General features: G+C 36.4%; 1 protein-coding gene across 1 annotated transcript in view; it reads left to right on the top strand.

The window, feature by feature from the left end:
• The window catches only part of LOC117324316 (ALK tyrosine kinase receptor-like), a 289,372-nt gene that overhangs the window by 142,631 nt on the left and 119,806 nt on the right, over positions 1 to 26,935 (top strand). The window contains 2 exon segments of the mRNA XM_033880102.1: positions 14,979 to 15,213; positions 25,622 to 25,755. Of these exon segments, the coding sequence (XP_033735993.1) occupies positions 14,979 to 15,213; positions 25,622 to 25,755 (369 nt within the window).

Below are 26,935 nucleotides of genomic sequence, written 5' to 3'. Positions count from 1 at the left end.
GGTCCAGAGACCTTATATCTGGCTTGTAGCATTCTTAGATGAAGACTAGAAAGTCTGTTCAAATGAATGGCCTTGATCATAATGTAAGTTTGAAAGAGTTAGATTGGCCAAAATATTTTAAAGACACCTTTTCAAATAACTGCGGGGCCCTGAGATCTTATATATGGTCTCTGATACACTTGTTTTCAATTATGTTTATGTATGAAAAGGATCACTGGATAGCAGGTGAGCGATTCGGACCCATTGGGCCCTTGTTCTCAATAACCAAGAGGCCCAGAGACCTTATTTTGGGCCTGTAGCATGCTGGAATGAAGGAATAATTGAATGGCCATAGGAATCAAATATGTGAAATTGTTTAAAGGTCTTCTTCTCAATAACCAAGAGGCCCAGAGACTATTTATTAAGCCTGTAGCATACTGGGGTGAAGGGCTACCAAGTTTGTTCAAATGAATGACCTTGACATACATTGAAGGTCACAGGCTAGGGGACAAGTAGGCTGACATTTTTAAACAACTTCTCAATAACCAAGAGGCTCAGGGATGTGATACATGGTGTGTAGCATGCTGGGGAAAAGGGCTACCAAGTTTGTTCAAATGAATTTCCTTGACCTATATTCAAGGTCAGAGGGATTGAATAGGCTAAAATCTTAAAACAACTTCTTCTACATAAAAGAGATACCAAGAGACTTGATGTTGGGTAATTGTATCATGCTGGGGGGAAGGGCTGCCAAGTTTGTTCAGATGAATGATCTTGACCTCAAATAGGCAGAAATCTTTAAATAACTTCTCAATAACCAAAAGCTCCAGAGACCTGGTATTTGGCTTGTATTATAGCATACTTGGGTGAAGGTGGAAGGTTGTTCAAATTAGTGACCTTGATCCTGATTGAAGTTTGGAAGAGTTAAATTGGCCAAAATATTTAAAAGACACCTTTTCAAATAACTGCGAGGCCCTGAGTTCTTACATCTGATCACTGGTTCACTTGTTCTTAATTATGTTTATGTACAAAAAGGATCACGTAATGACAATAGGTTAGCGATCCGGGCCCATTGGGCCCTTGTTATTGGTATTTTATGAAGAGAATAAATTTTAGTTTAATTAACACAGTGTTGAAGTTATACATTTTATGTTAGTTTTGACATCTGTCAGGATCTTCCCTAATGGTTCTCCCATAATCAGTGAATTAATACACTGGTTAATATTGATATATTTAAGGCCATCAGGCAGTATTGACGGATATGAAATTCCCAATCAATAAGTAATGGAATAAACATGTCATGTTAACATGTAATGGAGTTTTTGTGTTCAATGCCTCTACCCTGTATTGGTGGAAGTAGGATAAATTTATATTAAAATTCTAAAAGTAACCCTGGTATATACCTTGCTAAAAGTGCCCCTGTGAAACGATTATGAATAATTCATGAACATTCATGAATAGTTCATGAATTATTCATGAACAAAATTCATGAATATTCTTGATTTATTCATGAATATTTTCATGAAATTCATGAACTTAAAACTTCATGAACATTTTTTTCAAATTATGTTCATGAATATTCATGAATTATGTAAGAAAGTTTTTCATTCATGAAATCATCATAGTTCATGAATGTTCATGAACTTTTTCATTCATGACAATTCATGATTAGTTCGTGAATATTCATGAACTTAAAACTATGATGAATACTCATGAACTTTTTCATTCATGACAATTCATGATGAGTTCATGAATATTCATGAACTTAAAACTTCATGAACATTTTTTTTCAAATTATGTTCATGAATATTCATGAATTATGTAAGAAAGTTTTTCATTCAGGAAATCATCATAGTTCATGAATGTTCATGAACTTTTTCATTCTTGAAATCATCATAGTTCATGAATGTTCATGAACTTTTTCATTCATGACAATTCATGATCAGTTCATGAATATTCATGAACTTAAAACTATGATGAATACTCATGAACTTTTTCATTCATGACAAATCATGATTAGTTCATGAATATTCATGAACTTAAAACTATGATGAATGTTCATGAATGAAATATTTCATGAACATTCATTAATCCTGAAATCAAGATTTTCATTCATAAAATCATCATATTTCATGAATATTCATGAACTATTCTATTCATGATAATTCATGATTAATTCATGAGTTATGAACTTATTTAGAAAATGAATTTGCATGCATTTTACCACTTAATTTCATCAAAGTTTGTCATGAACTGTATCACTCTGCATGTTTGACAATATCCTTGTAGTCCTTCCATTAAAAATTGCATTCAAATGGATCCATCACTTGTTTCAAAATTCATAACTGCTTGAAATGAGTATATTTACACAATTATTTGGATGGAAAATCCTTTTAATATTCTTCAGATAAGAGTGATTTATTTTCATTATTGCATTAATTCTCATTGCACAATATGATGCGTGTTTGAACAATTTAGTTAAATGGGCAATGCAATTTAAGAAATGCCAAAGCTATTTGAATATTATGTGCACTATGTAAATTTAGGTCACATGCATGGTGATTGATTTTAAGTTAATTCTTACCTATAAACAGGTTGACATATTTCCAGAGTTGAATATTTCATTTCCTGGTAGTGTTGTATTGATCATGAAGCAGGTATGAAAGATAAATACTTGCCTTCATTTGTAAAAAAAGCCTCATGGCTGCTATGTATTGGAACTCTCCTGCTAGACGTTTTTGGGTGGGAAAATTTGGTGGGAAATTTGAAGTTTTCTTATTGTTTCCTTATTCTTCTTTAAGCCAACATCAAAATTGTAATATAGACATGGAATTAAATTTAAAAGTTTTTAGATATTAAGTTTGTTATTCAATTTAAAATGTAAGGTATTTTTTTATTCAAGAAAATGTTCAATTTCAAAGTCAAATTCTCATTCGTTAAAATTCTTCAAAATTCATTACTATTTTATGCATTTTGATGAATTTTAATGAATATCATCAATGCATGAAAATTCATGAATAGTTCATAATCACATAAAATTCTCATTCATTAAAGTTCTTCAAAATTAATTATCAACTGTTTTTACTATTTCATTCATTTTGATGAATTTTGATGAATATTATATCATCTATGCATGAAAGTTCATGAATAGTTCATAATCACATATGATGAACTATCATGAATCTTAATGAATTTGTAAAATTATTCATAAAAGTTCATGAAGAGTTCATGAGAGGTATTTGATGAATATTCATGAACATTTTTTCATGAATCAAAAACTTACAGTATTCTTGAAAGTTCATGAATGATTCATGAACATTCATGAACTCATGAATATCATCTCGCAGGGGTGAGTATAATGACCAACGTTCACAGTCACAGTCCTGGTCAATTGAGTGAAAACCTAAATAAAAAAAACAGCAATAAGCTAATTTTACTACACTTATCTGCTTTTATACATCAGAAACTGTCATTTTGCCAAAACATGATAGCGACCTATGTTTAAATCTGATTTAGTCTGGTCACTGTATAACATGAATGTTTTCTTTTGTGCTTATTTACAAGTCATTACGGTGGTGTTCTGATTATTCAAGATTGTCCAGTATCACTTGTTTTCTCAGTAAAGTAAGAAATCTGTAGTTTCATCAGAAATGCCCGACATTATGTTAAGGATTAACTGATAGGTATAACATGTGAGAAAAACATGTCCCAATCAATTGTTTGATTGTGCTTGTTACTTTTATCATATGTAAGATTAAACACTGAAGTAAAGCCTGTTCAGTTCAAGGTAGGTTGGTTGGTAAGTGGTGCTGCACGTTGATTGTGGATACCGAAAGGCATGCTGGCCAGACGAGGAAATGAATAGAAAGTGTAATTGTTGTCAAAATTGTCCTGGTGGAACTATAGAGGCAAAACTAGTCGACCAATAAACCAACAAACCCTGGTGACGCTTACGTTTATTGTGCAGTAAGCACTATAAAGAATGTGAAAAACGTTTAAATTCCAATTTGAAAGAAAGATGATTAAGAATTAATCAATTTTGAATGATTTTAATTGATCATCGATTGGATAGACAAAACTGATGATCAGGAAACAACTGATTCCCATCAGTATGTCACATATATGTATTTGATATAAAAAATGCCTGACACTTTATCTGAATACAATATACGTATCACATATACTGACTGCTTTACTATAATATGCTAAAACTAATCTATTTCATCTTCACAGTAAAGTGACATTCTAAAATGTGTCAAAGTCACATTAAGTCTGGAAGTTCCTCAACCTCAATTTCTAAACCTACCTCAAGGTCATCAGTGACAAATGTCTAATTTATGTCTCATAAACCTCTAAACCTCCCTCAAGGTCATCAGTGACAAATGTCTAATTTATGTCTCATAAACCTCTAAACCTCCCTCAAGGTCATCAGTGACAGATGTCTAAGTGAAGTCTCATAAACCTCTAAACCTACCTCAAGGTCATCAGTGACAGATGTCTAAGTGAAGTCTCATAAACCTCTAAACCTCCCTCAAGGTCATCAGTGACAGATGTCTAAGTTAAGTCTCATAAACCTCTAAACCTCCCTCAAGGTCATCAGTGACAGATGTCTAAGTTAAGTCTCATAAACCTCTAAACCTACCTCAAGGTCATCAGTGACAGATGTCTAAGTGAAGTCTCATAAACCTCTAAACCTCCCTCAAGGTCATCAGTGACAGATGTCTAAGTGAAGTCTCATAAACCTCTAAACCTCCCTCAAGGTCATCAGTGACAGATGTCTAAGTTAAGTCTCATAAACCTCTAAACCTACCTCAAGGTCATCAGTGACAGATGTCTAAGTTAAGTCTCATAAACCTCTAAACCTCCCTCAAGGTCATCAGTGACAGATGTCTAAGTGAAGTCTCATAAACCTCTAAACCTCCCTCAAGGTCATCAGTGACAGATGTCTAAGTGAAGTCTCATAAACCTCTAAACCTCCCTCAAGGTCATCAGTGACAGATGTCTAAGTTAAGTCTCATAAACCTCTAAACCTCCCTCAAGGTCATCAGTGACAAATGTCTAAGTGAAGTCTCATAAACCTCTAAACCTACCTCAAGGTCATCAGTGACAGATGTCTAAGTTAAGTCTCATAAACCTCTAAACCTACCTCAAGGTCATCAGTGACAGATGTCTAAGTTAAGTCTCATAAACCTCTAAACCTACCTCAAGGTCATCAGTGACAGATGTCTAAGTGAAGTCTCATAAACCTCTAAACCTCCCTCAAGGTCATCAGTGACAGATGTCTAAGTGAAGTCTCATAAACCTCTAAACCTCCCTCAAGGTCATCAGTGACAGATGTCTAAGTTAAGTCTCATAAACCTCTAAACCTCCCTCAAGGTCATCAGTGACAGATGTCTAAGTTAAGTCTCATAAACCTCTAAACCTACCTCAAGGTCATCAGTGACAGATGTCTAAGTTAAGTCTCATAAACCTCTAAACCTCCCTCAAGGTCATCAGTGACAGATGTCTAAGTGAAGTCTCATAAACCTCTAAACCTCCCTCAAGGTCATCAGTGACAGATGTCTAAGTGAAGTCTCATAAACCTCTAAACCTCCCTCAAGGTCATCAGTGACAGATGTCTAAGTTAAGTCTCATAAACCTCTAAACCTCCCTCAAGGTCATCAGTGACAAATGTCTAATTTATGTCTCATAAACCTCTAAACCTCCCTCAAGGTCATCAGTGACAGATGTCTAAGTTAAGTCTCATAAACCTCTAAACCTACCTCAAGGTCATCAGTGACAGATGTCTAAGTTAAGTCTCATAAACCTCTAAACCTCCCTCAAGGTCATCAGTGACAAATGTCTAAGTTAAGTCAGTAAGAGCTACTTCTAAAGTCAAATAATATCTTAATCTCCCTCATGCTTACTCTAAGTATTTAAAGCCGTCTTAAAGTCCATTATATTTCAAAACCTCCATCAAAGCTCTCACATATTATCTGAAACTCTCTCAAGGTCACCAGTGACAGCTGTTTCAAAGTCACATATTCTCTGAAACTTTCTCAAGGTCACCAGTGACAGCTGCTTCAAAGTCACATATTCTCTGAAACTTTCTCAAGGTCACCAGTGACAGCTGTTTCAAAGTCCCATATTCTCTGAAACTTTCTCAAGGTCACCAGTGAAAGCTGTTTCAAAGTCACATATTCCCTGAAACTTTCTCAAGGTCACCAGTGACAGCTGTTTCAAAGTCACATATTCTCTGAAACTTTCTTAAGGTCACCAGTGACAGCTGTTTCAAACACATATTCTCTGAAACTCTCTTACCATCTCCTGAGTGACAGCTATTTGAAAGTCACATATTCTCTGAAACTCATCTATATATGTCAGCTGTTTCAAAATCACATATTAGCTGAAACTCCTCCAAGGTCATCAGTGACAGATGTCTAAGTTAAGTCTCATAAACCTCTAAACCTCCCTCAAGGTCATCAGTGACAGATGTCTAAGTTAAGTCTCATAAACCTCTAAACCTCCCTCAAGGTCATCAGTGACAAATGTCTAAGTTAAGTCAGTAAGAGCTACTTCTAAAGTCAAATAATATCTTAATCTCCCTCATGCTTACTCTAAGTATTTAAAGCCGTCTTAAAGTCCATTATATTTCAAAACCTCCATCAAAGCTCTCACATATTATCTGAAACTCTCTCAAGGTCACCAGTGACAGCTGTTTCAAAGTCACATATTCTCTGAAACTTTCTCAAGGTCACCAGTGACAGCTGCTTCAAAGTCACATATTCTCTGAAACTTTCTCAAGGTCACCAGTGACAGCTGTTTCAAAGTCCCATATTCTCTGAAACTTTCTCAAGGTCACCAGTGAAAGCTGTTTCAAAGTCACATATTCCCTGAAACTTTCTCAAGGTCACCAGTGACAGCTGTTTCAAAGTCACATATTCTCTGAAACTTTCTTAAGGTCACCAGTGACAGCTGTTTCAAACACATATTCTCTGAAACTCTCTTACCATCTCCTGAGTGACAGCTATTTGAAAGTCACATATTCTCTGAAACTCATCTATATATGTCAGCTGTTTCAAAATCACATATTAGCTGAAACTCCTCCAAGGTTATTAGTGACAGCTGTTTCAAAGTCACATATTGTCTGAAACTCTTATATGTCACACTACTGCCTAGCTTAATCATTAAAAACCTTTTATAATCCCGTTAAAATACCATAGATTTTAACAAAACCATTAAAAATGACCATTATTTCTTTCATACACTTTATTCATGGAGCTCCATTATTTTCTTTTTCATGGCCATTAATTACTTTACAAACCATTAATAAAGTATGAAATCATTATCATTTTCAGTCCTTGTCCACTATTTCATGCCCATTCATGCAAAAATATTGGCCTTTAATTATTAATTGTAATTAAACTGATTTCCATGACCATTATTTTATCCATTTAATGGGCATTACAAAATCAAACTGATTTTTTACACAATATAAATATTACTGGCCAGTAATAATTAGTCCAAATTATTTCCAAGGGCATCATTTTATCAGATGGTGTGCTATTCAAATCTGTGGTCCATCGTCTACTCTCAATTTTTTGTCTGTCGAACACCTGTCGTTCATCTGCCATTGTCTGTCATCTGTCCATTCGTAAACAATCTGTATTATTGCTATTTCTTGAAAAGTGTTGGTAGGATATTCTTCAAACTTGGTCCCTAGTTGTGCCAGTTAAATTCAGAACTTTGATCATGCAGAAAAATAAAATGGCTGATAAGTGTCCATCTTGGATTTTGATGATTAAAACTTGTTATTGCTATTTCTTGAAAAGTACTGGGGGAATATTTTTTCAAATGTGATGAGAAGGTTCCCCTTAGTCCTTTGTTGTGCTAATCAATTTAGATTTTTAGTCTGAAAAACAAAATGGCCAGCAAGCAGCCATCTTGGATTTTGAGAATTGAAGAGTATTATTTCTTGAAAAGTACCTGAGGGATACTCCTCAAACTTCATATGTAGGCTCCACTTGTTCATGTCATCAGATTTTTAAGAGGAAAAAAGAAAGAAGGAAAAGAAAAGAGAAGATAAGTCTGACATTGAACCCAATTGTGTGTGCCAAGATACCTGTGTGATCTCTTGTTTAGTTTAATATTGATCAGCTGTTTGAAAGTCACATATTGTCTGAAACTCCCTCAAGGTCACCAAGCAACAGCTGTTTCAAAGTCGGCATAATATCCAAAACTCCTTAATGTCAACAATAAACAGATGTTACAAGGTCATATTTTGCCCGAAACTCCTTCTGTATCATTGAATCAAGGTCACATAATGTCCAGAACTCCCTCAAGGTAACATTGAATCAAGGTCACATAATGTCCAGAACTCCCTCAAGGTAACATTGAATCAAGGTCACATAATGTCCAGAACTCCCTCAAGGTAACATTGAATCAAGGTCACATAATGTCCAGAACTCCCTCAAGGTAACATTGAATCAAGGTCACATAATGTCCAGAACTCCCTCAAGGTAACATTGAATCAAGGTCACATAATGTCCAGAACTCCCTCAAGGTAACAAGTAGTAGCTGTCACAAAGTCATCTGTCTCAAAGTTTTACTGAAATTTTGTCATGGGTGGTTGGGTGGCACAGAGGTAAACGCTTGCATTTCACCTAGGTGGCTGGGGTTCGATTCCGCGATCGAACATGAAAAGGTATTGGATCACCTGCCCGACCACATGGGTTTTCCCTGGGGTACTCCAGTTTTCTCCCACAGTAAGACCCCTCACGCACTTCCATCCGGGCCGATAAGCGTGATTGATATAAGTTGATATAACTTGTTTTGTAATTGTTGAAAAATAAATAAATAATTCATTTATTGTGCAATGGGCAAATAAAAGCATCTAATTAAATAAATTTCCTCAATGAATGGAATATATACAACATTTGATGACAGAGCCACTTGTGGTTGGCATTGTCAGTAGTCAGAGTTTGTCTAATTATAACCTAAATACCATGTTGACAGGAGGTTCACAGCATCTTACATTGGTGTCGAGAATTCCCCCAGAAATGTAATGGAATCACATTTTTTCCTTTCAAATAAATCTTCTGAAAATAGAAATCGTTGCTGAGGAACTAATCTGTATTCCTGGATGGGTCTCCTGTTTACCTAACGAGAAAGACATGCTCTTGATGACAAAACATGACATAGCTCAATGTTTTTGAGAGACGGGGTCATGTGTACTGGTACCTAAAGGTTGAGACATGCTTTTCATGAGAATACATGGCATGTTTAACCTCTGCTTGACTGTTATCTCAGCTTGTGCCTCATATTAATTATCTAGCTGTAGAACATTTGTGATAATCATTGGGCTATAAAGTGCCATATGTATCATCTTATCAACACATTGATATTCTAATACATGTATTTGTGACCTGAAAATAACACCATTCATGATACTGTTAGAAGATTATTGTTTTGTGAAGAGATGTTTGCTGGCTTAAGTGTGTGTTTAAAGATCACAAAAGCAACAGTTACAACAGTTTGATATGGATCTTAATGTACTTCGATGGATGTTGTTTTAATAGCTTCCGTTTAATTTGTGTCTGATGTCAACATGGCTGAAATTATAATAGAGTTAATAGTATTTTTATTTCAAAGCTGCAATTTTCCAAGCTGTCCAAATGTTGGCTGCCATGATTCAGGCTATGTAATCTATACTGTTGGTACACACAGTTCCACACCAGTATTGATGACTAATATTTTCTCAGCAATAGTGATTGATCAGAATCGCGGATTCCTTTGAATGAAGTTACTATAAATAACTGAGGTCTTTTTGTAATTTCTCTTCTTTAAAAAGCTAAAAGGGCGGCTTAAATGCACTAAACTATTCAAAAGATTTGAACTTAACGTAAGAAATTGATTTATGGGTTATAAATCTAAGATTTAATTCATTAAGGGGTTACGGTATAAAACTAAGATCGAATTCATTAAGGGGCTATGGTATTAAACTAAGATCTAATTCATTAAGGGGTTACTGTATAAAACTAAGATCTAATTCATTAAGGGGCTATGGTATTAAACTAAGATCTAGTTCATTAAGGGGTTACTGTATAAAACTAAGATCTAACTCATTAAGGGGCTATGGTATTAAACTAAGATCTAGTTCATTAAGGGGTTACTGTATAAAACTAAGATCTAATTCATTAAGGGGCTATGGTATTAAACTAAGATCTAGTTCATTAAGGGGTTACTGTATAAAACTAAGATTTAATTCAATAAGGGGCTATGGTATTAAACTAAGATCTAATTCATTAAGGGGTTACGGTATAAAACTAAGGTTTAAATTAATTCAAAAATGGGTTACGATATAAAACTAGAATCTGATTCATTAAGGGGTTACGGTATAAAACTAACATTTAATTCATTAAGGGCTTATGGTATTAAACTAAGATTTAATTCATTAAGGAATTACGGTATAAAATTAAGATTTGATTCATTAAGGGGTTATGGTATTAAACTAAGATTTATTCATCAAGGGGTTATGGCAGTAGTTTCTCTATAGGAACTGATGGTCTGGAGATTAATACTATAGCTTGTTGTCATTAAACGTTCTGGTAAAGTTGGTGCATGGCCTAGCTGGCCTCTGTCCTGGTAAAGTTGGTGCATGGCCTAGCTGGCCTCTGTCCTGGTAAAGTTGGTGCATGGCCTAGCCAGCCTCTGTCCTGGTAAAGTTGGTGCATGGCCTAGCTGGCCTCTGTCCTCTGATCTCAGAGTGGTAAAAACAATGTTTGTATTGCATATTCCTGTACTTAATGTAAAAAGAACGGATTTCTTGTAAGGACAACCACTTTGATTCCTAAGAGCTTTGTAGGAAATCAGATTGATTGATTTCTGGACTCATAGGCATTGAAGCACTCAAGTTCTCTTGTTGAATCCCAAAGTGTTTGGCATATTTATACCACAAACAAAAATAGGGAATTTCCATATACCAGGGTGTTTATAATAAAGCTGATATATCAAGCGAGGAGCCATCATCTAGCTAACCAAAAACTAATGACTGGATTATTTTCATTAGTAGAGCGGTGAAATCTACTTGTCACAAGGTGGATTATTTTCATCAGTAACAGTAAAAATCTACTTGTCATATAAGGTCAGATTGAATGATTTTTAGCTCACCTGGCCCGAAGGGCCGGTGAGCTAATGCCATGGTGCAGCGTCCGTCGTCCGTCGTCCGTCAACTTTTTCTTTAAATTGCTACTAGTCCTAAAGTATTGAATGGATTTTCACAAAATTTGGTCAGGAACATCCTTGGGGGAAGGGGAACAGAATTTGTATAAATTTTTACTCTGAAACCCCAGGGGCCTGAGGGGCGGGGCCAAATAGGGGAAATAGGGTTACTCCTTTAAATCGCTACTAGTCATAAAGTTATGAATGAATTTGAACCAAATTTGGTCAGTAACATCCTTGGCAGAAGGGGAACAGAATTTGTATAAATTTTTACTCTGAACCCCCAGGGGCCTGAGGGGCGGGGCCAAATAGGGGAAATAGGGTTACTCCTTTAAATCGCTACTAGTCATAAAGTTATGAATGAATTTGAACCAAATTTGGTCAGTAACATCCTTGGCAGAAGGGGAACAGAATTTGTATAAATTTTTACTCTGAACCCCCAGGGGCCTGAGGGGCGGGGCCAAATAGGGGAAATAGGGTTACTCCTTTAAATCGCTACTAGTCATGAAGTTATGAATGAATTTGAACCAAATTTGGTCAGTAACATCCTTGGCAGAAGGTGAACAGAGTTTGTATAAATTTTTACTCTGAACCCCCATGGGCCTGAGGGGCGTGGCCAAATAGGGGAAATAGGGTTACTTCTTTAAATCGCTACTAGTCATAAAGTTATGAATGAATTTGAACCAAATTTGGTCAGGAACATCCTTGGCAGAAAGGGAACAGAGTTTGTATAAATTTTTACTCTGAACCCCCATGGGCCTGAGGGGCGTGGCCAAATAGGGGAAATAGGGTTACTCCTTTAAATCGCTACTAGTCATAAAGTTATGAATGAATTTGAACCAAATTTGGTCAGGAACATCCTTGGCAGAAAGGGAACAGAGTTTGTATAAATTTTTACTCTGAACCCCCAGGGGCCTGAGGGGCGGGGCCAAATAGGGGAAATAGGGTTACTCCTTTAAATCGCTACTAGTCATAAAGTTATGAATTAATTTGAACCAAATTTGGTCAGGAACATCCTTGGCAGAAGATGAACAGAGTTTGTATAAATTTTTACTCTGAACCCCCAGGGACCTGAGGGGCGGGGCCAAATAGGGGAAATAGGGTTACTCCTTTAAATTGCTACTAGTCATAAAGTTATGAATGAATTTGAACCAAATTTGGTCAGGAACATCCTTGGCAGAAGGGGAACAGAGTTTGTATAAATTTTTACTCTGAACCCCCATGGGCCTGAGGGGCGTGGCCAAATAGGGGAAATAGGGTTACTCCTTTAAATCGCTACTAGTCATAAAGTCATGAATGAATTTGAACCAAATTTGGTCAGGAACATCCTTGGCAGAAAGGGAACAGAGTTTGTATAAATTTTTACTCTGAACCCCCAGGGGCCTGAGGGGCAGGGCCAAATAGGGGAAATAGAGTTACTCCTTTAAATCGCTACTAGTCATGAAGTTATGAATGAATTTGAACCAAATTTGGTCAGGAACATCCTTGGCAGAAGGTGAACAGAGTTTGTATAAATTTTTACTCTGAACCCCCAGGGCCTGAGGGGCGGGGCCAAATAGGGGAAATAGGGTTACTCCTTTAAATCGTTACTAGTCATAAAGTTACGAATGAATTTGAACCAAATTTGGTCAGGAACATCCTTGGGGGAAGAGGAACAAAGTTTGTGTAAATCTTTATTCTCAACCCCCATGGGCCTGAGGGGCGTGGCCAAATAGGGGAAATAGGGTTACTCCTTTAAATCGCTACTAGTCATAAAGTCATGAATGAATTTGAACCAAATTTGGTCAGGAACATCCTTGGCAGAAAGGGAACAGAGTTTGTATAAGTTTTTACTCTGAACCCCCAGGGGCCTGAGGGGCGGGGCCAAATAGGGGAAATAGGGTTACTCCTTTAAATCGCTACTAGTCATAAAGTTATGAATGAATTTGAACCAAATTTGGTCAGTAACATCCTTGGCAGAAAGGGAACAGAGTTTGTATAAATTTTTACTCTGAACCCCCATGGGCCTGAGGGGCGTGGCCAAATAGGGGAAATAGGGTTACTCCTTTAAATCGCTACTAGTCATAAAGTTATGAATGAATTTGAACCAAATTTGGTCAGGAACATCCTTGGCAGAAAGGGAACAGAGTTTGTATAAATTTTTACTCTGAACCCCCAGGGGCCTGAGGGGCGGGGCCAAATAGGGGAAATAGAGTTACTCCTTTAAATCGCTACTAGTCTTGAAGTTATGAATGAATTTGAACCAAATTTGGTCAGGAACATCCTTGGCAGAAGGTGAACAGAGTTTGTATAAATTTTTACTCTGAACCCCCAGGGCCTGAGGGGCGGGGCCAAATAGGGGAAATAGGGTTACTCCTTTAAATCGTTACTAGTCATAAAGTTACGAATGAATTTGAACCAAATTTGGTCAGGAACATCCTTGGGGGAAGAGGAACAAAGTTTGTGTAAATCTTTATTCTCAACCCCCAGGGGCCTGAGGGGCGGGGCCAAATAGGGGAAATAGGGTTACTCCTTTAAATCGCGACTAGTCCTAAAGTATTGAATAGGTTTTCACCAAATTTGGTCAGGAACATCCTTGAGGGGAGAGGGAACAGAGTTTATATGAATTTTTACTCTGTACCCCTAGGGGCCTAAGGGGCAGGGCCAAGTAGGGGAAATAGAGATTAGTCTTTTAATTGCTACTAGTCATAAAGTTTTAAATGGATTTTAACCAAATATGGTCAAGAATATTCATTGGAGAAGGGGAACCGAGTTGGTATGATTTTTTACTCTGAATCCCCAGGGGACTGGGGAGTGGGGTCTGATAGGGAAAATAGGGGTTAATCCTTTAAATCGCTATTAATTATTAAGTTACGAATGGATTTGAACCAAATTTGGTCTGGAATATCCTTAGGGGAAGGGGGAAAGAGAGTTTATATAAATATTGACTCTGACCCCCAAGGGGCCTGAAGGAAGGGGCCAAATAGGGGAAATAGAGATTTGAGTTTTAAATGGATTTGAACCCAATTTGGTCAGAAACATCCGTGGTGATGGGGGAACAGATTTTGCATAAATGGTTACTGTGACCCTCAATCCCATAACTATGTATATCATCGCTGGGCATTAAGAGATAAACACAATTCTTATGTAAAAATAGGCCAAAGGGGTTTTCCCCACCCTAAGGGACTTAGTTTCTTTAAACACCATTATGGTGTAAAAATAATCCATATGGTCTTTCAGAGAGTACATTTTTGTATATGTATTGACAAATTGAACATGTACATTATTTTGACATTTGGTCAAATCCAACCAGGTGAGCAATACAGGCCCCATGGGCCTCTTGTTTGTATCTCATAACAAAGTCTGGAGATATCCCCAACTTCAGCTTTTATGTAGACATAAAATTCAATTTGTTTTTCACAAAGTTATCATATTGACATAAATATTGCTTAATTTGTATGATATGCAGCCTGGTAGTTTACCTGTTTGTATATAAAGGCTTTATGAATATAAAATGCCCCTAGCAACATGAGTACCTGGTAGTAATTAAGACATAAGAACTCTTTGTTTGCTGACAAAACAATTAGTTTTCATCTTCTCATTGGGTAAGTCTATCAACTCTGGATTTATCTCATCTCATGTTTTTAAGTCTGAAAATATTAGAATTTATTTTGTTTTATAATGTTATGGTTAGGGTTTATCTGGTTACCATCAAAATATCAGTTAAATTACACTGAAAATTGTAAAACTATTTTGTAACTCTTTAGTTGAATCATTTGAATGTTTACATTATCTGAAGCAACTTCCCGTTTTCCTATTTTCAGATACATTTGCATTACTGACAAGCACTGATTCCATGAACCATTCCAATGTGGATTATGTAGAAGTGGAGGGATTGATACAGAGTGTGTGGTACAGACCTGGGACGATACAAAGACTCCGGCTGTCTTTCTACAGTTTACTGTATGGGCCCGAAGACAGCTGTACCCTCACCATATCCCTGTGGACACAGACCAGTATGAACACCATACATACATTCAATGCATCTACAACAAAAGGGTAAGCTATTGGTCATTACAAAGGTTACCATCTCAAGGTCACCATCTCAAGGTCATTTCACTACTTATATGTCTCTGGAGAGAAGGTCTGCATGGCATACAGTATAAAATCAATGCCTGAAATAATTGTTTTGAATTGAAACAGGTACATTATCACCATCATATGCTTCAAAATATGGCTATTATTATTTAATTGGTTTTCTAGAAGAGTGTTGCATACCTGTCAAGTTTCCTGCATTGGACTGGAGACTCTCGAATATTCAATACAGAAATCAAATTCTCCAGTTTGAAATTGATGACCCGCGTGGGTCCAGAATTTTATTAAATTCTCCAGTTTTCTCCTGCTTGGCCCAATTGGCATCCATTTAACCCGAGACCTCGGGTCATTGACACAGCAAAATTTAATTTGACACACGATTTTTGCTAGCCCAAGTTTCCTCTAGCCCTAACACCATGTCTGGTGTAGGGGGAAAGCGCACTACTATATGAAAACTTGGAATTCTTGGAAGATTTTGGGAAGTGTAAGTGTGACTGTGGTTGTTGAGAAGTGTAAGTGTGACTGTGGTTGTTGAGAAGTGTAAGTGTGACTGTGGTTGTTGAGAAGTGTAAGTGTGACTGTGGTTGTTGAGAAGTGTAAGTGTGACTGTGGTTGTTGAGAAGTGTAAGTGTGACTGTGGTTGTTGAGAAGTGTAAGTGTGACTGTGGTTGTTGAGAAGTGTAAGTGTGACTGGTTGTTGAGAAGTGTAAGTGTGACTGGTTGTTGAGAAGTGTAAGTGTGACTGTGGTTGTTGAGAAGTGTAAGTGTGACTGGTTGTTGAGAAGTGTAAGTGTGACTGTGGTTGTTGAGAAGTGTAAGTGTGACTGGTTGTTGAGAAGTGTAAGTGTGACTGTGGTTGTTGAGAAGTGTAAGTGTGACTGGTTGTTGAGAAGGGTAAGTGTGACTGTGGTTGTTGAGAAGTGTAAGTGTGACTGTGGTTGTTGAGAAGTGTAAGTGTGACTGTGGTTGTTGAGAAGTGTAAGTGTGACTGGTTGTTGAGAAGGGTAAGTGTGACTGTGGTTGTTGAGAAGTGTAAGTGTGACTGTGGTTGCTGAGAAGTGTAAGTGTGACTGTGGTTGTTGAGAAGTGTAAGTGTGACTGGTTGTTGAGAAGTGTAAGTGTGACTGTGGTTGTTGAGAAGTGTAAGTGTGACTGTGGTTGTTGAGAAGTGTAAGTGCGACTGTGGTTTTTGAGAAGTGTAAGTGTGACTGTGGTTGTTGAGAAGTGTAAGTGTGACTGTGGTTGTTGAGAAGTGTAAGTGTGACTGTGGTTGTTGAGAAGTGTAAGTGTGACTGTGGTTGTTGAGAAGTGTAAGTGTGACTGTGGTTGTTGAGAAGTGTAAGTGTGACTGTGGTTGTTGAGAAGTGTAAGTGCGACTGTGGTTGTTGAGAAGTGTAAGTGTGACTGTGGTTGTTGAGAAGTGTAAGTGTGACTATGGTTGTTGAGAAGTGTAAGTGTGACTGTGGTTGTTGCTAGGGTTATGCTGATATAAATGTTGCTAGAAATATCTTGAATACTATGTCTAACAGTTGTAATAATGAGAGAAGCTAGAATTGTAATATATGTATGTTTTTGTGTCATTTAGTGTTGATCAGAATTTAAGTGTTGTTACGGTTATGGTGATGAATGTTATTAGAGTTAAAATTTTGTGTTGCTAGGGTTGTGATGATAAACATTAGAGCTAAGGTTTTGTGTAACTAGGGTTGTGATGATAGACATTAGAGGTTAGGTTTTGTGTTGCTAGGGTTGTGATGATAGACATTAGAGGTTAGGTTTTGTGTAACTAGGGTTGTGATGATAGACATTAGAGTTAAGGTTTTTTTTGTTGTTGCTAGGGTTGTGATGATAAACATTAGAGTTAGAATTTTCGGTTGCTAGGGTTGTGATAATAAACATTACAGCTAAGATTTTGTGTAACTAGGGTTGTGATGATAAACATTAGCGGTTAGGTTTTGTGTGTTACTAGGGGTTTAAATAATGATTATGCTGATCATGGGTTGTGGTGGTGAGTGTTTTATGTGTGTTAGTATTTGTGTTACCATGGTAAGGTTTGGTGTTGCTGGGAATTTCTTTGAAAATGACAATAGAATCCATGTGTGTCCAGAATGATCCTGAATTGGTCTTTGTAACTAAGATTTGGTTAGACACAGGTTCAGTGAAGCAATTGTTGTCAGTGACTGCTTGGGGCATACATGAATACAAGATTGTCTGCAAATAGAAGAAAAGCAAGATGCAAATGTGATTTGATTTCTCAAGGCATGGACTGTTGTGTGTAGGCATTGGAAGTTAGAGACATCCACTTAATGTAATCCCACTCAGCTTCATCCAAAAATCCCGTCAGATAATGATTTGATGATTGTTATTTGGCTATAGATATAATTTAAATGTTTTACTATTTAAAAAAGTGAATCTTTTATCTTGTGAAAATCCTTACAACTCTATTAGTTGTGACATTATTGATGTAGATACTCACCATCTATGTACTGCTAATGTAGGTCGACTAAAGTGCTGATTCTGTTGTTGTTTGCTGTTTCTTGTGAAACATTGACTAAAGTGCTGATTCTATTGTTTTTTGTGAAACATTGACTAAAGTGCTGATTCTGTTGTTGTTTGCTGTTTCTTGTGAAACATTGACTAAAGTGCTGATTCTATTGTTTTTTGTGAAACATTGACTAAAGTGCTGATTCTGTTGTTGTTTGCTGTTTCTTGTGAAACATTGACTAAAGTGCTGATTCTGTTGTTGTTTGCTGTTTCTTGTGAAACATTGACTAAAATGCTCATTCTATTGTTGTTTGCTGTTTATTGTTAAACATTGACTAAGGTGCTGATTCTGTTGTTGTTTGCTGTTGATTGTGAAACATTGACTAAGGTGCTGATTCTGTTGTTGTTTGCTGTTTATTGTGAAACATTGACTAAAGTGCTTGTTCTATTCTTGTTTGCCGTTTCTTGTGAAACATTGACTAAAGTGCTCATTCTATCCTTGTTTGCTGTTTCTTGTGAAACATTGACTAAAGTGCTGATTCTGTTGTTGTTTGCTGTTTATTGTGAAACATTGACTAAAGTGCTTGTTCTATTGTTGTTTGCTGTTTATTGTGAAACATTGACTAAAATGCTCATTCTATTGTTGTTTGCTGTTTCTTGTGAAACATTGACTAAAGTGCTGATTCTGTTGTTGTTTGCTGTTTATTGTGAATCATCGGTAGTTAATGATTTTTCTTCAAAGAATGTTTTAGGTAAAGATTGCATTCATGTTGTTTGAAAACATGTTGGTTTTATGCAACCCCCTTAAAAATCATCAAGAAGTAACATGGTCAGTACAACCTATATTTTAATTTTTTGGGGTTTCTGAGACATATTACCACTCTTTTACCAACTGGTAAATGTTAACTCTTGTTAAATTAAAAGCCCTTTTCTGTAGGAATGAAAGGAGTTTGTCCATATTTGGTCTGAAGCATCCTTGGGTGAAGGAGAACCTATTTAGTATAAATGGTGGGCTTGGCCATACGAGCCTGAGTGATGGGGCCAAATATGGAAAATAAAACATAGTCATCAAAATTCTTTTTTGTTTTCCTGTTTGGTTTGTTTTGGTTTGTTTTTGTTTAACGTCCTATTAACAGCCAGGGTCATTTAAGGATGTGCCAGGTTTTGGAGGTGGAGGAAAGCCAGAGTACCCGGAGAAAAACCACCGGCCTACGGTCAGTACCTGGCAACTGCCCCACATAGGTTTCGAACTCGCAACCCAGTGGTGGAGGGCTAGTGTTAAAGTGTCGGTACACCTTAACCACTCGGCCACCACGGCCCCTTCCTGTATTCACTGTTTTCCTGTATTCACTGCCATAGAGAGGTGAATGATACAGGCCCTCTTGGCCTCTTGTTATTAAGTGGTACTGTGACTTAAAAAATTATCATCTGTACATTTAGTTAATCATGATATATGGCACAAGCTTGTATCATCCTGCCATTGTGACACTTTTAAATTTCTCTGATGACCGATTATGCCATGGCCCACTTAAAATTGTTGGAGTTCATGATAACAGGAAAATGCACTCACGTTTCGATTATGAATTTAAGTGAGCTTTTGATATGATCAGTCATTTCTACCAATGATTCCTTAATATGAAATCAAGCGCAAGAACAAAAAGGTTGGACATTATGGTTGGCACAGATTTTTAGCAGCATGGCATATCTTCTAACACCTGGTGTATACCAGTACAAGCCTCAAGCCTCTATTCTTGGACATACATGTAGCCTATCCGTATCTGATATTATAATGACAATGTAGGTAGTATTTCATCCTCTCTATTGATTTTTGCTAATCAGATAACACAAACATATATTCTGACAGTCACATCTACTCAAGATGTGAAAAAATTTCCTTGTTGGAGGAAACTTCAGGAATGGTTTGCCTTCCTGGAAATTACAGAGTCACATCTATACATGGATCGAGATATCCTATACTGCTTCAATACAATTAGCATAGCTAAGTTCTAGAAAATAATTATCTTGTTGTCAAGTACTTCTCAATATAAGAAGATGATAGTGACCTGTTTTATCCCCTGATTTATATTCAATACAGTAGATAATTAAAGGGACATTGTCATTAGATAATTACTAAGATATATATAAAAGTATGCTAAAAGTCGACTTTCTTTTCATTATGAAATTTAAAGTTTGATACGAACAGTTTCTGTCAAAAGTTCAAAATAAACATATTCTGTCAAAAGTTCAAAATAAACATAAAGAAATTCTACTTCACATTGGTTAATTCGAATCATGTTTGGAACAGTATAACCATGAATGTTATTTGCTCATGTCCACCGTCGGAATGAAGATATATGTATATCATAACAAAAACAGGGGATGACTGACCTAATTAAGTCCACATTGATTAGAGACAAGTCTGAAACTATAACGTTTGTAAATCTTAAATCATTTACATAACAAAAAAAATTGAGAGATTGCTAAGTTGAAACTTTTTTCCAGGGAAAGATAGTCTAATAGCAGAGTAGTTTCAAGCTCAATTTTTTGGGGGGAAATTTTGTCTCGAAGCTTGAAACAATCAGAAGCCTTGGCAAGTGAAGATGACTTTAAGCAAAGTAGTTCTAAACTCTTTTTATTATTTTAGTTTTAATATATAGTATAGCGGGATATAGGGGTTGGTGTTCTGTTATTTCAGTTTTTATGTTAAGTATAGCGGGATATAGGGGTTGGAGTTCTGTTATTTCAGTTTTTAAGTATAGCGGGATATATAGGGGTTGGAGTTCTGTTATTTCAGTTTTTATGTTAAGTATAGCGGGATATAGGGGTTGGAGTTCTGTTATTTCAGTTTTTATGTTAAGTATAGCGGGATATAGGGGTTGGTGTTCTGTTATTTCAGTTTTTATGTTAAGTATAGCGGGATATAGGGGTTGGTGTTCTGTTATTTCAGTTTTTAAGCAATGCTGGATATATAGGGGTTGGAGTTCTGTTATTTCAGTTTTTATGTTAAGTATAGCGAGATATAGGGGTTGGAGTTCTGTTATTTCAGTTTTTAAGTATAGCGGGATATAGGGGTTGGTGTTCTGTTATTTCAGTTTTTAAGTATAGTGGGATATAGGGGTTGGAGTTCTGTTATTTCAGTTTTTAAGTATAGCGGGATATAGGGGTTGGTACGTGTTCTGTTATTTCAGTTTTTATGTTAAATATAGCTGAAAACAATTTCCCAATCCTTGGTAACATTCTTAAGCTTTATTGTTGTCTTAACTTTACATTCATATGTATATCAGAAAAAGACATGATATAAGATCAGATTGTATCAGGAAATTATCAGTTGATGTCAATTATAATGTTGTAAACAGGAAACAAGATCTTCATTAAGTTTGCCCTGGATAAATTCTTGTGTTATGACACAGTTTGCTTCCATGCAGACTAAGTGACTGTGCTTGATATTTCTTCATACTTACATAATATGGATCCTGGCCAAGGTTATCCAATAAATGATATGATATTACAATAAAGATCTAGATTACATGACTGTATGATTATAGGAATGGATTTTATTTAATTAGTGAAGCCTGGTTGGATTACACCTTGAAATGAAATAATAATATCGGACCAATACAGGAGCTGAGTGGACACTACAATAATTTAAAGTGTAATCAAACTGGGATTCACTAATTAAATAAAACACATTCCTATAAATGTATAGTCAGGTAATTAATCTAAATCTTTATTGGCATTTTATATTATTCATTTATGTAAAAGTATTTGTAAAGGCAAGGTTACAAACATTTTTCCGGTGAACTGGACTTCTTGGAGTTAGTATTTTGCTTCTTCTGTCTGTCTGATCAATAGATGAAAACTTATTGACCGAATAACTCTTCCTGAACTACTGAGTCAATGTATAGAGACATGAGAACTTTATGATTAGTATATTCATTTATTAGCTCACCTGCCCGAAGGGCAAGTGAGCTTATGCCGTGGTGCGGCGTCCGTTATCCGGCCGTCCGCCCGGCGTCAACTTTTTCATTTAAACAACTTCTTCTCAATAACCAAGAGGGCCAGGAACCTCATATTAGGCCTGTAGCATGCTGGGGCGAAGGGCTACCAAGTTTGTTTAATAAATGACCTTGACCTTCATTCAAGGTCACATGGGTAAAATAAGCTATAATCTTCAATTGACTTCTTCTCAATAACCAAGAGGCCCAGGGACTTGATATTTAGCCTGTAGCATGCTGCGGGGAAGGGCCACCAAGTTTGTTAAGATAAATGACCTTGACCTTCGTTCAAGGTCACATGGGTCAAATAGGCTATAATCTTCAAACGACTTCTTCTCAATAACCAAGAGGGCTAGGAACCTCATATTGGGCCTGTAGCATGCTGGGGCGAAGGGCTACCAAGTTTGTTCAAATAAATGACCTTGACCTTCATTCAAGGTCACATGGGTAAAATAAGCTATAATCTTCAATTGACTTCTTCTCAATAACCAAGAGGCCCAGGGACTTGATATTTAGCCTGTAGCATGCTGTGGGGAAGGGCCACCAAGTTTGTTAAGATAAATGACCTTGACCTTCGTTCAAGGTCACATGGGTCAAATAGGCTATAATCTTCAAACAACTTCTTCTCAATAACCAAGAGGCCCAGGGACTTGATATTGGGCCTGTAGCATGCTTGGGTGAAGGGCTGCCAAGTTTGTTCAAATAGATGACCTTGACCTTCATTCAAGGTCACATGGGTCAAATAGGCTAAAATCTTTAAAAAGACTTCTTCTCAATAACTAAGAGGCCCAGGGACTTGATATTGGGCCTGTCTGTAGCATGCTTAGAGCCAAGAGTCACCAAGACCCGATCTTAGGCCAATAGTATGCTGGAATGAAGGACTAGAAAATATATTGACATGAATAAACCTAGCTTACTCTGATATTTGGATAAAGTTGTTATCAGCATAGTGTCTGTAGAAATGACCTCAATCAACTGCAAATTTGCTGTAGAGCCAGGTGAGCGATACAGCCCATTGGACCTCTTGTTTGTAGACCTCGTGTTTAGTTTTCAGTTTTTCAAATTTTTGGTCCCAGAAGTATGATCATTATTGCCCTTCTGTTACATTGCTGTAAGAAGCACTATTTACCTGACAGATTAAATGAAATAATGTGGCATTGATACAAAGGAAATATACTTTAAATTCTAAATGAAATAGATTTTGGAATCAAAATGGCAATCCTCTGATTTGTTGAGACTGTTATTGTTGTTATTAGACCAGCACTGTCACAGCACCTTACACATGCTACATTCAGGTTTCAGGATTCAAGGTGTCAACTTTGGCTAATAATGTCTTCTGATGGGATAATACACTCATTGCTTGAGTTCCAATTTGGCTTTGAATACTTTTTTCTTTTGCTTTGTTTAAACATTGTATTGGCATCTGCATGCTGGGGTAGCATGGGTGACATTAATTTGCATAACCAAATTCCTTTCACTTGAACTTTGTCTCAGTTGAGTGTAGATTAAGCCCAGCGCTTCACTATTATATCTGAATTTTGTAGATTGTGATGATGATTGCTACATTTTTGTAAGCTGGTTTGGTGATGTGTAGACTATGTGTAGGCAGTATCAATCCTAACAGTCTTAGCTGTCTGAAAGGACAGGTGATGGAGACAGATTTTGTATCGTCCATAAATCTTCTTTAGGACAACACAGCGGCTAATTAACAGCTTGACAATGATGGAATCGATGGTATAAGTAAATATCTTAGATACAGCTTCTTTCTGAGATGACTGGCTTATTGACTGACTTTGTACGGGTATTGGACCTGAGAACACTCATTCACTTACTCCTAATGATTGAATACAATCTTCAACAATCTCTATGTATGTAAAACTATTTTCAGTGTTTTCACTGAACTTTCTTTTAGAGTAAGGCATATCCATGTATGTTTTCTTCCCTCTAACAGAGCAGTGTTGTCTAGGAATGTGTCGATTTCTAGGTTATCATATAAATACACCACCAGCACATTTTTCTAATGTTTCATATATAGGTGTCATTCAGCCCTAACAATGGCCATTTGCTTTAATAATATCTGTGACATTTCTGATGTTCCTCATATTATGGATTATTGAACTTCAATGTTCTGATGAAAATATCTGTGATGCATGGGGACCTCAGAAACTAGATACCTTAATTTCAACAATCTTAATATATTGTCTTGTCTACATGATTTTATTATTGATTTGTTGTGAAGTAATGATAACTACATGTGGTTCATTTATAAATCATTGGTCATTCCTTGTCACAACTATATGGTTATAACCTTTCAATTAAGTAATATTCTAGTTATTAGTCCCCTTGTCTCCCCTGCCATTGAAACCAGGGGAACTACTAACGTTTCCCCTCCGCCCGTCTTGTATGTACATTAACGTACATACGTACGTAAGGATCACTGAAGTTTTGATCAAACTTCACACAATTACAAACGACCATAATATCCCGGAGAAGTTTGATTTTCAGGGATTCAGGGTTGTTTGGTCAAGGTCAAGGTCACTGTTACTATTTTTAGAAAATCCTTAGTCAGTGCTCCTGCAGTGGCTTCATTCCTTGAGGGATTTTGATCAAGCTTCTCTCACAATATAAAGTACCATAATATTATTGTTTAAGTTTCTTTATAAATCATTACAGCGTAATAGCTGGCAGAGACTGGTACCTGGGACATGTATATTTTTAGCGATATCTAGTATGCTTGTTGATATTAGATTGAATTAAGCACCATCTTATTTTCTGCAATAAAAATACAGACATCACTTTGATGGATAATGGTTTCTGTGATTAAGAGTCAAAGGGGTCTTTAGTAACATGGAATATGTGGTATTATTGACATAAATAATTTATTGATGGATAAGTGCTGGCTTGGAACATGATTAATGTGCCATGGATTTCAATGTAATGACTCTATAATATGTAATGTTATTCAAGCTTTTCTGCACCAGTATAACAATTGCCCTTGTGCTGCCATCATGCAGTGTGTAGATGTGTGACTTCAGATTCAGCATTTTCTACCGTTATTCTGTTTCCCTGAGGTCATACACTTCTGGTTTGTTAGATATGCAATTGAAAAACGCTTATTACTTTGTTCTCCAAGAAAGGCAATGATGATTGCCTCAAGATGTCTGTCCCTATACATTGCATGCTTTATTCTACGAGCTTAGGTTTTCCATAATATAATTCACAGTGTATCTCATTTAAAAGTTGAAAACATTTGGAATGAAGGGCCAAGACTTGTTTTATGTTTTGAAATTATCATAATGCACTTCTGATATATTATCAGTTCATTTAAATTTCCTTAAATTGTCTGTATACATTAAGAACTGTAAACAAGGAAAAGTACATGTATACCACTATGTAGTGTTTCCTACACCAGGAAATGTTGTCTGCAAAGAGAGTTATTTTCTATTGATTTGAAAGTCAACATGACAACTGCCTTGCTACTTTCTCTAAAAACATGTTACAAAGTAATTTATCTCTTGGAAAAATACAAACCTGTTAAATTTTGTCAAAGAGTTATTTCAGATTCTCCAGGAACAATACCAGAGTTTTAATAATCAGATTCTCCAGGAACAATACCAGAGTTTTAATAATCAGATTCTCCAGGAACAATACCAGAGTTTTAATAATCAGATTCTCCAGGAACAATACCAGAGTTTTAATAATCAGATTCTCCAGGAACAATACCAGAGTTTTAATAATCAGATTCTCCAGGAACAATACCAGAGTTTTAATAATCAAGTGTTATTATTATTTTGGCTTGTTTAAACTCCTAGATGGCGGACATTAGAGGAAGGAGTCACTAAGAGCAGAATCCAATCTCTGTAAGTAATGTTACATATATATATCTGCTATTACAGATGGACACTACAGATGGTCAACTTTACCCTGGGTACTACTGACGAGTTCTACATACAGCTACATGGACAGATTTTCTCTGCAGACAGCTTCATTGTGGTGGACAAGATCAATCTAGAGGAGCTCAGCATACAGGGTTAGAGTTACACATATTTTCAGTCCAATTACTTTTCCCATTTAGAATTTCTCCTTAAACAATTCTTTAATGTTATCACTTTATGATCTTGAGAAGTGATAATTGAATCTTTCTAACGTTTGTTTTGAGACTAGTAATTCACCCTTATAAGATTGTTTTCTCTTTGTTATCGCTTCAAGATGATTTAAAAGTATAATGTAGTCTGATAGTTCTGGCAAATTATTCTCTGACATAGAATATACTTTTGTCTGCGACCTTGGGTGACAGGAACTGCATATTATAAAAAATTATAAAAATAGTCTATATTCCTCGATGGAGGCTGCTGAGTTAGCCTGGGCAGAGCCGAGTGGAGGAAGTCAAAACTGATTATTAAAGTTGAGCACTTTTCTGCTAAATTTTCTTTTAATTGCCTTTGGAACCACCTGAAAGGTTAAAATTTGAGGGAAAAAAGAGTTGACTACATGGAAGTCAACTCTTTTTTTTTTACCTCTAACATTAAGCGTTCAGGTTTTATAGATAATTCAAAGCAAATTAGAAAATAGGGTCAGTATTCACTGAATATCCAGGTGAGTGATGCAGGCCCCATTGGCCTGTTCTTTATTTTATATAAAAAGGATGATAAACTTAAGAATGATACAATATATATTTCCCCTGACTATAATAACATTGGATTGGGTGATACTTCATCTTAGTGCAGAAACTGGTTTTGTATTCATGAGGAACATGAGAAAGGAATGGTTATGATTGTCGTGAGAGCTGTCACAGTATTATGTCGTATCAGCATGAAGTTGAGAAGATATTAGTCTCCTCAGACTTCCAGACAACTCATTAGAAATCTCCACAGCAGTCCCGAAGGAACTTCAGTTTCCTACAATTTTCGGTCAGAGTAAAACAGTGGAGAGTATTCAGTTCAAGATGTCACCACTCTTAATCAACAGATCTGACAATGTTTGTTAGTGCAGCTAAAAATGCTTCCCACATAGCTGTACAGTTCCCGAGTCACCAAGGCAATGCCACATTATACAGCGATGATATTGACTGACCTGGGGGAAAGAGAATTGGCCACCCTATTATACCTCTGCCGATTCGGCTCATTCATGTACAAATGGGGCGAGTATTTACAATCAACGAGGAAAGTTGTTGCCATTATTCTGATCATCAATTCAGCAGCATGATTTGG

Source organism: Pecten maximus, chromosome 3 (genome assembly GCF_902652985.1).
Source record: "Pecten maximus chromosome 3, xPecMax1.1, whole genome shotgun sequence".
NCBI lineage: Eukaryota > Metazoa > Mollusca > Bivalvia > Pectinida > Pectinidae > Pecten > Pecten maximus.
Note: the sequence above shows the minus strand (reverse complement) of the source record. Positions and strands in the feature narration are given on the sequence as shown.